General features: G+C 49.7%; 1 protein-coding gene across 4 annotated transcripts in view; it reads right to left on the reverse strand.

The window, feature by feature from the left end:
* Positions 1–13,766, reverse strand: part of MLPH (melanophilin) — an 87,559-nt gene that overhangs the window by 4,640 nt on the left and 69,153 nt on the right. For 3 of the 4 annotated variants that reach the window (XM_074968149.1, XM_074968150.1, XM_074968151.1), the window contains 5 exons: positions 11,170–11,325; positions 10,109–10,201; positions 7,787–7,879; positions 6,070–6,127; positions 250–347 (listed from right to left, as the gene is read on the reverse strand). In XM_074968149.1, the coding sequence (XP_074824250.1) occupies positions 250–347; positions 6,070–6,127; positions 7,787–7,879; positions 10,109–10,201; positions 11,170–11,325 (498 nt within the window). The remainder of the gene's footprint in view (positions 1–249; positions 348–6,069; positions 6,128–7,786; positions 7,880–10,108; positions 10,202–11,169; positions 11,326–13,766) is intronic. The other variant, XM_074968152.1, reaches the window with a different exon arrangement.

Raw genomic sequence — 13,766 nt, forward strand, 5'->3', positions numbered from 1 at the left:
AAGCAACCCTCCGCTCCTTTCAACCCTCAGTGTAAGGGGGTGGGCATCTGGCACTAAGGAGCAGGACAGGACAGGACAGGACCCCCAGCTGCAGGAATGATCACTTTGCACACCCCTCTCCCACCACTCGGGTGCTGCCCTGAGCTGAGCCAGACCAGAGAATGGCAGCCCTAATCGGCTTCCTGACGCTGCAGATTGAAACCCCTCCAATCATGTGTCGGGTCAATAAGTGAGAGTCTGGAAGGTTACCGCGAAGATGCGATCTGCTTTCCTGTTCTTCCCATTGGGGTTCCTTTGTGTCAAAGAGCCTCGATAAATGGAGTTCCGATCAAAGGATTCGTTGCTGTCTTTACAAAAATAAAAGATAAAATAGCTTACATTGGTGGTGTTGATCTAGATCACGCGTGGGTGACTAGGAAATGCACCTGGATCTTTTGAAATAGCTTCCATACACTGCTCTGGGCCTGAGTCTCCTCTGACCTACAGCAGTTTTACACTGGTGTGTAATCAGTGAGTTACTCCCAATTTACACTACTGTAAACCAGAAGAGAATTAGACCCTTCATATTGGAGGCAAACAGCCCATGAGCCAGGTCATATTCCACATCAGTCAGAGGGGTCAATTACTCACTGAGCTACCGTTGTTATTTCCATTCATAATTCAGGATATACATTTCATGAACGTGCCTGGACCATTCAACCAACAGCCGGCTGGTTATTCAGGCAGCAGCTCACCTCAGTGCACTCATTATTCTATCAGTGACTCCTGATTTATATTTGTACATTCCCCCTCTTCCCATTCAGGAAAACAGTATGACTCCACCTTGCAGACTGTCTGAGCTGCAGCTTCACAGAACCTATTACAGTAGAGTGTCCAGCTATCCTGGACGTGGCTTGATAATTTCTCAGAACAGGTTCTTGGCCAGCATAGACAAGAGGCAACTCAGGGTGTTCAGGGTGCAGGTGAGAGCACCGTGTGGCTGTCTTACAGCAGGACTGTACTGTCTGCATGTGGAAATGTAACTCCCAACGAAAGGCCTGATTCTCCTTGACTTTGCGTCTGTGCAGCCTTTATGCCAGCGGCTTCTCTTTTGACCTGGTGCCATGACTGAGGTGGGACCAGGTCAAACTCAGTGCTCAGTGTGGGCATCATAGCATGGGGAGTAGATGGCCAGCCCTCTGTGGAGAAAGAGGTGGTTAGGGACTATTTAGAAAAGCTGGACGTGCACAAGTCCATGGGGCCGGACGCGTTGCATCCGAGAGTGCTAAAGGAATTGGCGGATGTGATTGCAGAGCCATTAGCCATTATCTTTGAAAACTCGTGGCGAACGGGGGAAGTCCAAGATGACTGGAAAAAGGCTAATGTAGTGCCAATCTTTAAAAAAGGGAAGAAGGAGGATCCTGGGAACTACAGGCCAGTCAGCCTCACCTCAGTCCCCGGAAAAATCATGGAGCAGGTCCTCAAAGAATCAATCCTGAAGCACTTACATGAGAGGAAAGTGATCAGGAACAGTCAGCATGGATTCACCAAGGGAAGGTCATGCCTGACTAATCTAATCGCCTTCTGTGATGAGATTACTGGTTCTGTGGATGAAGGGAAAGCAGTGGATGTATTGTTTCTTGACTTTAGCAAAGCTTTTGACACGGTCTCCCACAGTATTCTTGTCAGCAAGTTAAAGAAGTATGGGCTGGATGAATGCACTATAAGGTGGGTAGAAAGTTGGCTAGATTGTCGGGCTCAGCGGGTAGTGATCAATGGCTCCATGTCTAGTTGGCAGCCAGTGTCAAGTGGAGTGCCCCAGAGGTCGGTCCTGGGGCCGGTTTTGTTCAATATCTTCATAAATGATCTGGAGGATGGTGTGGATTGCACCCTCAGCAAATTTGCGGATGATACTAAACTAGGAGGAGTGGTAGATACGCTGGAGGGCAGGGATAGGATACAGAGGGACCTAGACAAATTGGAGGATTGGGCCAAAAGAAATCTGATGAGGTTCAATAAGGATAAGTGCAGGGTCCTGCACTTAGGACGGAAGAACCCAATGCACCGCTACGGACTAGGGACCGAATGGCTAGGCAGCAGTTCTTCGGAAAAGGACCTAGGGGTGACAGTGGACGAGAAGCTGGATATGAGTCAGCAGTGTGCCCTTGTTGCCAAGAAGGCCAATGGCATTTTGGGATGTATAAGTAGGGGTATAGCGAGCAGATAGAGCGTTCCCCTCTATTCAACATTGGTGAGGCCTCATCTGGAGTACTGTGTCCAGTTTTGGGCCCCACACTACAAGAAGGATGTGGATAAATTGGAGAGAGTCCAGCGAAGGGCAACAAAAATGATTAGGGGTCTGGAACACATGACTTATGAGGAGAGGCTGAGGGAACTGGGATTGTTTAGTCTGCAGAAGAGAAGAATGAGGGAGGATTTGATAGCTGCTTTCAACTACCTGAGAGGTGGTTCCAGAGAGGATGGTTCTAGACTATTCTCAGTGGTAGAAGAGGACAGGACAAGGAGTAATGGTCTCAAGTTGCAGTGGGGGAGGTTTAGGTTGGATATTAGGAAAAACTTTTTCACTAGGAGGGTGGTGAAACACTGGAATGCGTTACCTAGGGAGGTGGTAGAATCTCCTTCCTTAGAAGTTTTTAAGGTCAGGCTTGACAAAGCCTTGGCTGGGATGATTTAATTGGGGATTGGTCCTGCTTTGAGCAGGGGGTTGGACTAGATGACCTCCTGAGGTCCTTTCCAACCCTGATATTCTATGATTCTATGAGACAGTCAGAGAAATAACAGCAACTCTTGACCTGTGCTCAAATATTCCAGGCACCTTCATTACTGCTGTTCAGAGTAGACATGAGAGTGCCTAAGCACCACAGCGGGTGCATTAGAAACATAAGGGGCCAGATCCTCTGACCCTCCCATGCCCCTTGCAGCACAGAAGGGACTGCTGTAAGGCAGCAGCGGGGGATTCTCCTAGCATAGGGATCCTCAGCTGGCACGGCTGGTCTGGCAAGTGGGGTTGTGCTGGGGCAGGGCTGTGGTTCCTTGGGAGCCACTCTCCACCAGCCCCAGCGTGAGGTGCACATACTGGCCGTAAGAGCACCGCAGATGGGGAAGGAGAATTCCCCTGGCAGAGGAACAGCACCGGGCTGCTGTAGGGGGGGAGGGATAGCTCAGTGGTTTGAGCATTGGCCTGCTAAACCCAGGGTTGTGAGTTCCACCCTTGAGGGGGCCATTTAGGGATCTGGGGCAAAAATTGGGGATTGGTCCTGCTTTGAGCAGGGGGTTGGACTAGATGACCTCCTGAGATCCCGTCCAACCCTGATATTCTATGTGGTTCCTCCCTCAGAGGCCCTGCATAGGTGCTTGCTGGGGCTGGAGGAGAGGTATTGGGCTGGAAGGGGCGTAGGTTAGCTGCTACGGCCGTTCTGGGCTGTGAACAGCTCATAGGCAGCCCTTGGGAGGCTGCTGGAGCTTAGAGCAGGCCCCCTGCAGCAGCCCAGAAATAAGATGGCAGACAAGGGGCTTAGAACCAGCTTTGCCCATCCACCCCCTAGGGTGCATCTTTTGGCACGGTGCTTCCAGGGATCCTCTGCTCAAAAGAACAAAGGCTCACGTACACACTACCGCTGGGTTCTGCTTCCACCCGGTATTTCCAGGATCGCGCTGGTCAGAGAAAGCGCTGCTCTTTGAAAGCGGGGCTGCGTTTGCTCTCCTGCAACGATCCCACAGCAAATCTAGTTGGTTCACGAGATCAGGCAAGGTCTGCACTGCCAGCTCAACCTGCTGGCTAACTATGGAGCCAAGTCCCCTCAGCCTCATGCCTCCTCATAAACTAGAAAGGTGCTGGACCTAGGAAGTAGCTGATGCTGTAGGAGTGGAATGGAATGCAGCCCATTATTCCGCAGCTCGACTGGCGCTGGAGTGGGGCCAGGGATTCAGACTTGTTTCCGTTAAACTAAGTCAGGATTCAAAAGGGATATCCCTGAGGAAACGCAGCCATTCAGGAACCACTGTTCTGATCCTGACGGCCCACTCACGTTTAAGCGATCAAGGGGTTTTCTTTTAAAATCTGTTTTCTGGAGGTCCTTAGCGCCCGAGAAAGACAAACACAACATTCTGCATGAAAACCGCAGTACCACTGAAACACAGACTGGGGTTCCTACGCTCAAAGCATCAGACAAAGCGGGCGTATCATCTCCATTTCTCCCTTCCTGCACTCAGCTGGTGGGCTCTCTGGTACTCACGTGGCTTTGCTCTTGGCAGACCTTGCAAACACCTCTAGTGACAGGAAAGTCCTCGGGAGTGCTGGAGCTGTGCAAAATGCGTCAGGGGGAGGGGGGAACAAAGGGAGCCTTACAAGAGCTTTTTGTTGTCCCCCCCCGGCCCAGTTCTGGGAACAGCTCTGCCCGTCTCTGCTGTTACACTGCCTGGAGATGACGGTGCACTCCAGGCATGGCCCCAACCCAGCCCTGTTATGCCTGCCTACACTGGAGGAGCTGGGAGGAATCCTCTGCTGCACAGTTCAGTCACCTTCAGCGACTTTCTGCACCACTGAAGCCTTAGCATGGGCCAGGATCTGGCCCCACATTGGGCACTGAGGCTCCCAATAGCAGGTTAATTACTTCAATTCCTTGGTGAAGGGACACAATGGGCCCAAATCCCCCTTGGGGTAAGCATATGCCACTTCGCTGATTTCCAAAGAGTGGGGCACAGTTACAGCAGGGCTGAGCGTGGCCCATTTTTCTGGTGTATGGCTGCATCCGAAACCCCAGCTACAGGGGTTCGTTCCTCAGCGAGGCACAGACTGGCCGACTGGGCTTCACTGCGTCATACGGGAGCAAAGTGTAAACTCCCATTCGTTAGCCCGCTGCATTGAGGAGGACTGCATGGTACACTGTGTTATGGAAACTTCCTTAGCACGAGCAAGTCCCCCTCTGAACTCCCGACACCCCTACAAACCCGGAAACAGCAGGCTTAATGAGGCAGCTTTTTGAACCTCTACATAATCTCCCATTCACTCTCGCCTCGTTCCAATTTCCCCTATCTGTGTCCTTCCCTGCACAACCTTGCACGTCATTGACCTGTGGGGAGAGTGACAAGGAGATACAGAGTCATTCTGCTTCCCTGTGGGGGCGCCTGGGGGATTAGACTCCTGTTCTGACGTCAGCTGATTGCCCCATCGTTCTATCTGAATGCCAGGAGTGCAGCACCCCGGTTATCTAGCTGCCCTTTCAGGGGAAGAGCCGATGACTCCTCTTCACCAACAAAGAGAAGGGACCTTGCTCCCTGTGAGACTCAGATCAGGAAACGTGCCTTGCAATTCACTTTTAATGCGGGGGGGACGAGAATGATAAATTCATTCTTGGTATTAAATGATTGCTTTTCCCTTTCCTCGCCACTCCTTCTCCTACTCAGCACTTATCTAGAAGGAGAACAGCTCTTTCTTCAATCCCTCCTGCAAGCTTATGATTCAAGATAAGAGAGAAGTGGAAAAATCATTTCCTAATGGCTCTTGCCGCCAGGGCATAACATATTCAGAGACCTTCCCATCGCACGGCCACGGCTGCTGGATTTCAGGTCTTCGTCTTCTTTCAGACACCTCTAGCTGCTGTAGTGTAGATGGCCCTGGGCTGGGCGAGGCAATGGCTCTTGCCCCCGTAGAAGAGGTCAGAATGGTGACAGTCCGGGGACTGTAAAGACACTCACATAGAGGAAAAACCCACAAGGGGAGTGGCAAATACCATAGAAATGAGGAGGTGGGGGAATGCTGATGATCTGTATTTCCTTAGGGGAGTGGAGAGTACAGAATCCCGTTCTCTGCTGGGAGGGCACCAGGAAGATTTTTTAGCCTTTTGCCTTAATCTGGCCACTGGACTCTACTTCCTTCCCAGATCCCGCAGGCCTATTTCTAAAACCCCACTTCCCTGCCCTGGCCATACCAGCTCTCTGGCTGAAAAACATGGCTGGAGGCCGGACAGACATGACTTACAGCCCCCACAATGTGGGGCATGAGCCCCCAGAAGGTATGACATGACCCCCACCCTTTCCTCAGACACAAGCAGAGAGCACAAGTCTTACCAGCAATTTCAAGGGAACTGTTGAATTTTCTCCTTAACACCTGTGGCATAGACATTACCTAGAAGAGAAAGGAGCAGAGTTGTTGTTAATCCCTGGGACTGTGTCCTTTCTCTTGAAGCACTGTATGAGGGGGCCAGTGGATAGCCTTCAAGCTAGGCTTTCCTTCTGTGTTTAGGTAAGATACCAGTCTCCAGCACGCCTTCACATGTCCATCCCGGTCAGAATCAGTCAGCTGAGCGTGTACCGGTGGGAACACTGTGTTTACTAGCTGACTGTACCCAGAATACACGGGGACGGGATGCACAAGGGGAAAAAGCAAAGCAAAGATCATTGTTTAATTCTTCCCCAAAGCAAAACTCCATTTGACAAGAGAAATCCTGACAGCCCTCCTGGAACTAATTCTAGTGCTAGGAAGCTGTACCTTAGATGGCACTTTGTTCGCCTTAAGGTGAATGGCTAGGAGGCTGTGCACCATACAGAAGTCTGCATTCTCCAGAGGGTTAAGAGATATTATTGCACTTTCAGAATAAAACTAATGCAGCATTCGTAACAGGTACCAGATTTGTGGCCCTATAGTCAGCTACCGAACAGCTAGCACCAGTGCAAACTTCCCTAAGCGGCTCTGCCGTTAGGTCTCAGCCCTGAGCCGGAGTAATTGCTTTGGCCCCGAACCAACAAAGCATTTACACGTCTGCTTAAGTCGACTCCTATTCAGTCATGCACGTAAGCACATGTTTTGCCGACCAGGGATAATTTGGGTCTGTGGCCCAGTGGTTACCTCACAACCCCCCTGGTAGCCCCAGAATGGTCCTGCATGCAGTCCCTCCTCTCTGTTTCCCTTCTTGGCTCCCCAAATAAACTCCATGCAGGGTTTTCCTAGCCCTTCTTGGGGTCTGATTTATTAACTCAAAGCTCAGAACTAAACACCCTTCAGCAGGGTATAGCCCAAATGCCCTGGTCTGGTCAGAGCCCTTCCTGCCTTAGCAAGCTACGCCCAGCCCTTCCTAGCTGCAGCCATTCCCCTGGTCTCAGGGTCTGCAGTCTTACTACAGCCCCCAGAGCTTCTGCCTCATAGAATCACAGAATATCAGGGTTGGAAGGGACCTCAGGAGGTCATCTAGTCCAACCCCCTGCTCAAAGCAGGACCCATCCCCAACTAAATCATCCCAGCCAGGACTTTGTCAAGCCTGACCTTAAAAACCTCAAAGGAAGGAGATTCCACCACCTCCCTAGGTAACGCATTCCAGTGCTTCACCACCCTCTTCACTGCAGCCATCTTCTGCAGGAAATTCCCTGGTTCCCTTCAGGCAAGGCTAATCCTGGTATCGGGGTTGGCTTGGCCCCAGGCTCTCCAGCCCAAGGCAAGCCACCCTCCTGTAGGACCCTTTATGTATGAGAGGACAGTGTAGTTTCCATGCCGATTACTGGCCTTTCTGCCGAGTCTGCCAACAGCAGCTGCCAATTATTGATGGTGATGAATCTGTGATGTGGACAAATGTCCGTTAGGAATTGGCTGAGTCCCCCAAGCCCATTTCACACAGGCTACTTGATGTCTCTTGAAAGGGTAGTGGCCACAATCACTCCAGACTCAGCTTATGTTCAGACAGGTGGCCTAGAGGAGAAAGGCTTTCCAGACCATTCCTGAGCAGACTACTCAAGGTTTCTCTGGTTTGTTTTAATCACCTCCTTGACAGCCAGGAGACATCTGTGTACTCACTTTGAAGTCATTTGGTGATGCCATTTCTGAAGAGTCTGTACTTTGATCCCCTTGACTGCTACCTGCGTTCCTGGGAGGCTGGAGCATAAACAGCTTGGAACAGAAGAAATGTAAAAGATTTCTATGACTTCTTCAGTGCCAAAAGACAAGTGAGAGGCACAGCTGTCCATTGGGCTGACCATAGCAGCTGGGACATTTGCAGCACTGGTTCTCCATGGCAGCTCATCCTCCATGGTGATATCGAGGGACCTAGGAGTTACATTAACTGACTGCTTAAAGAGTGACATTGAGCAAATAGCTGATCCTGTGGGCAGGGTACTGGGTTAGAGCTCAGGAGTCCTGGGTTCTTGTCCCGGCCCTGCTACTAACCTGTGAGGTAACTTTGGGCAAATCACGTCTCCTCTTTGTTTCCCCTCCCAATGTTTGACTGTCTTGTCTATTTAGATTGTAATAAGTGTGTCCCACGAGCTCTTGATGCCAACTGGCAGAGTGCATAAGGGTTACAGGAAGCTCTGGGGTCTGGCATTTACATTCTGGTTCATCAAAGAGTGTCACGTGAGGTGTCTACAGAAAGCCGGTGTCACACTGGTCATCAATGTCATTGTGAAATGTGTGTGCGTGTGTTGAGGAAGGAGTTACGTACTTAAACTGAAAATTATGTTCTTAAGGTCTAGGGACTGGCCACCAGCAAAGGTGAAAAGCAGGTTTTCTCTCAGACAAGAATCATGTATCGGTCTGTTTACATGTAAATTAAGTCTTGCTTGGTTCACACTGGGCCTCCATTTACAAGCCTGAGCTGAATGCTAATGAAGGATTGTGGAATCTTCATAGAGAGGAAATTCGCAGGAAGAGGAAAACAGCAAGAGTTTGTCTGTTGAGGGGCAATACACTGAACTTCTGAAACCATATCTGAGGGACATATGAAATACTGTGCATTCCTTCAGTTTGTGAGGACAACCTATCAGCAGGATTGATCCTATGAGAAGGGATCTCAACCAAACCAGCTGAAAACACTAGGGAAAGTACTTGGGGTAAGTATGCTTTCTTGGAGGAGGTAGGGGAATACCTCGTCAGTTACTTTTTGGCTCCAGAAAGCACGTTATGATTTTGTTTTATATGTAACCACTTGTTTCCAATATCCTTTCCCACTCTTGCTTGAATCTCTGTTCTTTGATAATAAACATATCCTTGTTTTCACTATAGAGAGAGAGAGAAGGAGAGAGCTCACAGCTGTGGTGATGCTGAGTTCCATCCTGCACGGGTATGTGCTGTTCCTTTGGGAGTGTTGTGAGAATTCAGTGGAGCAGAGGTGGGGCACTGCAGAGGGGCTGGTGTGTGCCCATTGCTCACCTGCACAGAGACAGCGAGGCCTGCAGAGGCCTGGCAGGCAGCGCTTGTGTTGCCAGAGGTTGGTGGTTTCAGGGAGCTGATCTACAGAAGGTGTAGACAAGACTGCTTCCCACTAAGGGCACGTGGTACCTCCCAACCCTGGCTACTCTGGGGGAGTGTCACAGTGTGGTTTTAGGGGCAGAGCTGGTCTCGTACTGTGTGTATGTGTACTGTGCCTAGCCCAGTGGTGTCCTGGGACCTCTAAGCACCACCACAATTCCAATAACAACAGCCAGGAGATAAAATCTCCTTTTACAATATGGATCTCAGCTGCCCTTGGCCCACTGATCCTAAGAAGGTGGGAAAGTTCTCGTGTCCCAGTTTTAAGGGGTGGTATGCTGACATGCCAGCGGTTGCTGCAGATGAGGATCTCATGTCTAAAATGACTGGGGAAAACTGAAGATTTCCTGTGACAGATGGTTGGGATTTCTTTCTTATAAAGAAGGAGACAGCATGCAGTAAACGAGTTCCTTATGGACACAGGGCAAGGGGCATAGGGGATAGCACAGCAGCCCAGAATTATGTAAATATATGTGCAGTGTCTAGAGCACTGGAGTGGGACTCAGGAAACCTGGCTTCTATTCCCTGCCCTGCCACTGGCCTGCTGGGTGACCTTGGGCAAGTCACTTCCCCGCTCTGTGCCTCAGTTTCCCCATGTGTAGGGGGGGGAATAATGCTACTGCCCTCCTTTGCAAAGCACTTTGAGAGACACTGATGGCAAGTGCTGTAGAAGAGCTCGGGACTGTTATCACAGAGCTGTTTTGTTTATACCGTATATAGAACAGCACTTGGGTTAAGGACCTGATGCAGGAACTGGCAGGGGAGGCTTTTAGTGCTGGGTCATGCAGGCGGTCAGACCAGACGGTCATAACCGGCCCTTCTGGCGTTAACATCTGCATGCTGGGTACGTCCTCTGCAGGCAGACGCACTCACCTGTGTGCTGTATTTCTTCTTTGGCTTTTCCACTGGTTTCACTGTCAGCCCAGCAGCACTCAGAGCTGCAATTCGAGACTCTATATCGGAAACCTAAGAGACAAAATGCACATAACTTCCCACAGGTGCGCCCCCAGAAATGACCACGGGAGCTGGGCAGATCCCAATCACCACCAATCCCTCTGGAGCTACCTCCGCTGCAGCCACTGGCCCCAGTGCCTTGCCCGCCAGGTCCATGCCACGCTCAGCCCCCGCTGGGTTGGAGAGTGAGCCCGCCCTGCACTCCTTCCATAGCAGTGGCTCCTGTCCCCTGGGACTGAGTGCAGCTCTCCGCTCTGGGTGTTGCAACCTAGTGCATGGCATTGCAGCGCCATTCAGGTTTGGCCCAACCACTCCTCTATAGATGGAGACTGTCATAAATATAAAGGGAAGGCTAATCACCTTTAAATCCCTCCTGGCCAGAGGAAAAAACCCTTTCACCTGTAAAGGGTTAAGAAGCTAAAGATAACCTCGCTGGCACCTGACCAAAATGACCAACGAGGAGACAAGATACTTTCAAAGCTGTACCCTAGAGTTCAGAGTGGGGAAGGAACCTTGACAGAGACAGAAGGGTGGATGGGCCAAATTTGATTGGAGTTGTGACCTAGAGAATGGGGGGTCGTGGCGCCAGTCAGCTTTGGCCCGCCTACCCCTCCAGACAGGCCAAACCTGAATGGCACTGTATCCTCCACCTGCAGATTGCGACACCACTTGGTTTGGGGCCCTTGGCAAATTGCCCGCAACTTCCCTGCTGCCAGTGATACACACCGTGCGTACGGCTGTGAACACCACTGTAAATATAGCAGTGTAAAGGAAATGCTCATTCAGAGTTTATTTTCTTACTGAGTAAATGATGAAGCATTCAGTGGTTGGCCCAGCGCTGTGTTTGTACAGTGCCTAGCACAGCTGGGGGTCTGGTCTATGACTCCAGCCCCTAGGCACTACAATCATACAAGTAAATCACAATGCAAGAACTAGCCTGACCGTGCTGGATCACCCACTTTGCATAGCTGAGCTATTACCTCGCTCTCGGCACGCTGCATCTGCATGGCCGCTGAGGCCACTTTGTCCTCCAGCTCTGACAGCTCGGAGTCTGTGGTCCCGCTGTGCCGTGCACGTTCCTCTAGGTCCCTCGGGGTTTGGTCCAGCCCAGATGTCTTTCCAGCAGTCGTGCAGACCTGAAAAAAAGCCATCGTATGACTCACCTCGCAGTCAGGCATCGTCTGTTCTGCCGTCTTCCCATTCTAACCCCCGCTGCGGTGACACTGGCTGCTCTCTTTTGCTAGTTAGACAGTCCTCAGGTTACCATGGACTCAGCCCCAGATGGTCTCCATGACTGGCGAGGTCAGCACTGTATAACTACAAACTTCTCTTTTGCTTAACAGTCTGTACCTTCGGACTCCTGCGGGGCTTCCTTCCTCTAAGTGACTGGGCCATTTCCTCCCCTTTGCTATTTTTCAAAAGCAATTATCGCTATGGCGAAGCGGTAAAAGCTCCTTCTGAAATACCAGGACAAAACGCCACGAGCTGAATGCGTGGTGTCAGCGCCCGAACAAGGATCTTCACGTCGTGCATTGAGACTAGGAGGTAGGCGCTTAGAAACAACCGCAGGCTGCTGTGTCCTGCCGTAGCATGCTTGCAAGGAGAGGAGAGAGGGAACAACACTGCCAGGCTGTGAACGCCTCCTGTCTTCTGTAGCTGTGTCTGGATCTGCCGAAGAACAATGTGCGGTATAGAGATGCTACACTTTGGGAGCTGGAGGTGTAATTAACTCACCAGTCCCTATCTATAGCATCCTTATGTTCTGAAAATACATTTCTGGGTAGGGATTCCTCCATGTGCCTGCCAACAAGGTGTTGCATTCATGTGTGACTGGGGTCTATTTGAAGATATGTGTAAACATTTCTTTCTAGATAAAAGGGTTAAAGAAATATTATTACTCATCCTAATACACCATTTGATTACAACTACATTTTCGCTTATTACCACGAATAACGCTTATTCTTGATGACTCCCATCAAATTCTAAAAAGAAAATTGGTTTACTTGATTTTGAGAGAGATTTTCATTAAAATGTACATCATTTCATTGTTGTAGCTTTTGATATTGTTATAGATCCAGTACAACCAGCTTACAAAATAGTTGTATTCAGAGCCTTTTTTTTCTTTTTTCTTTTGTCTAAGCTCCTTGGGGCAGACACTGTCTTTTTGGTCTGTGTTTGTACAGTGCCTGGCACAATGATATCCTGATTAGGGCTGGTCGGCACTATTGTAATACACCTAATAAATACAGGACAGTGCCCAGCACAGTGGGGTCCTGCTTAAGGCTATGATTTTGGCATGGAAAACTGTTGGTAAATTTCACAGCAGAGGTGCTGGAAACAATCACGGAAAGTTACAGAATAATGTGTTTTTCTCTACGTCAACATACACAAGAGAATAGTGGGTTTTTTTGGAAGATAAGGCCCGTGGGGGGGAGGGGTTGGAGAGCAAGCCTACTCGACACTTACCCCAGAGGGCGGTTCCCGTCCTGCAGGGCTGGGCCCTGCTTCCTGCTCTGGGTGTTCCAACCTAGCACACAGGGTCCCAACGCCACTTAGGTTTGGCCCAGCTGCTCCTCAGTCTCCATTTATGGAGGTGCTGCCGGGCCAAACCTGAGTGGTGCTGTGACCCCATGCGCTGGGTTGCAATGCCACTTGGTTTGGGAGCCTAATCAAATGTGTTTTTATAGCTGTTTCCAAGATGTCAATGATTTCATTCAAATTCACGATTTCCATGACAAAACTGTAACCAGGTCTGGTTCATGCCTGGGGTTCCTAGGCACCATTGTAAACCACCTAATAAATAATATACAGGGCCTAACATCATGAGAACGTAAAAACATAAGAACATGGTACTTTCGTACGGATGAATACATGCATCGAACACTTGATTCTAAGTGTTATGTTAAACAGAAGTACCACTACTACCTTGATACCCACAAGGACCGAGTCAACCTAGACGTTTGATTGTACAAGACATTAATACTAATATGCAAAATAGCCCTATTATAGTAAGAGTGCCAGCATACTGCTTACATGCTTTGCTGAATGATCCCATTATCTTATTACTGCAAATAGTCTCTCCTCCCCCACCCACAGATCCCTGGCTTGCTGTCCCTGTACTGTGTAATGTGTGAAGTTAGAGAATACACTCTCCAAGGCAGGAGGCCTTGCACTGGGAGGCACCTGGTACAATTGTGGGGCGTGGTAAAATAAATTCAAGTACTAAGAATCCAACCAGGGAATAGAAAGATGCCATGTGCCTGATGTGTCCAATTAAACCTGAAAAATCAGAGTATTGTATATTTCTAACTAACTGCAATTATCCACTCCAGCTATTTGTTAAATCATTTCCGTGTGTCACTGACAATCACAATCCGTTGATGGACAATTAAAAAACACTCAGAGAAGTTACTTTACAAACACTAATTAATGCTCGTAATATCCAGGTGATGGAGATGGGAGAGGGGAAATGACTTGCCCAGAGTGGCAATATTACTCTCGAATGGGCAACTCCCACCTGTGTGATCTAACTCCCACCCCATTCCTGTTGCTCGTGAACAACCTCGCTGAGCTGAGT

Source organism: Natator depressus, chromosome 11 (genome assembly GCF_965152275.1).
Source record: "Natator depressus isolate rNatDep1 chromosome 11, rNatDep2.hap1, whole genome shotgun sequence".
NCBI lineage: Eukaryota > Metazoa > Chordata > Testudines > Cheloniidae > Natator > Natator depressus.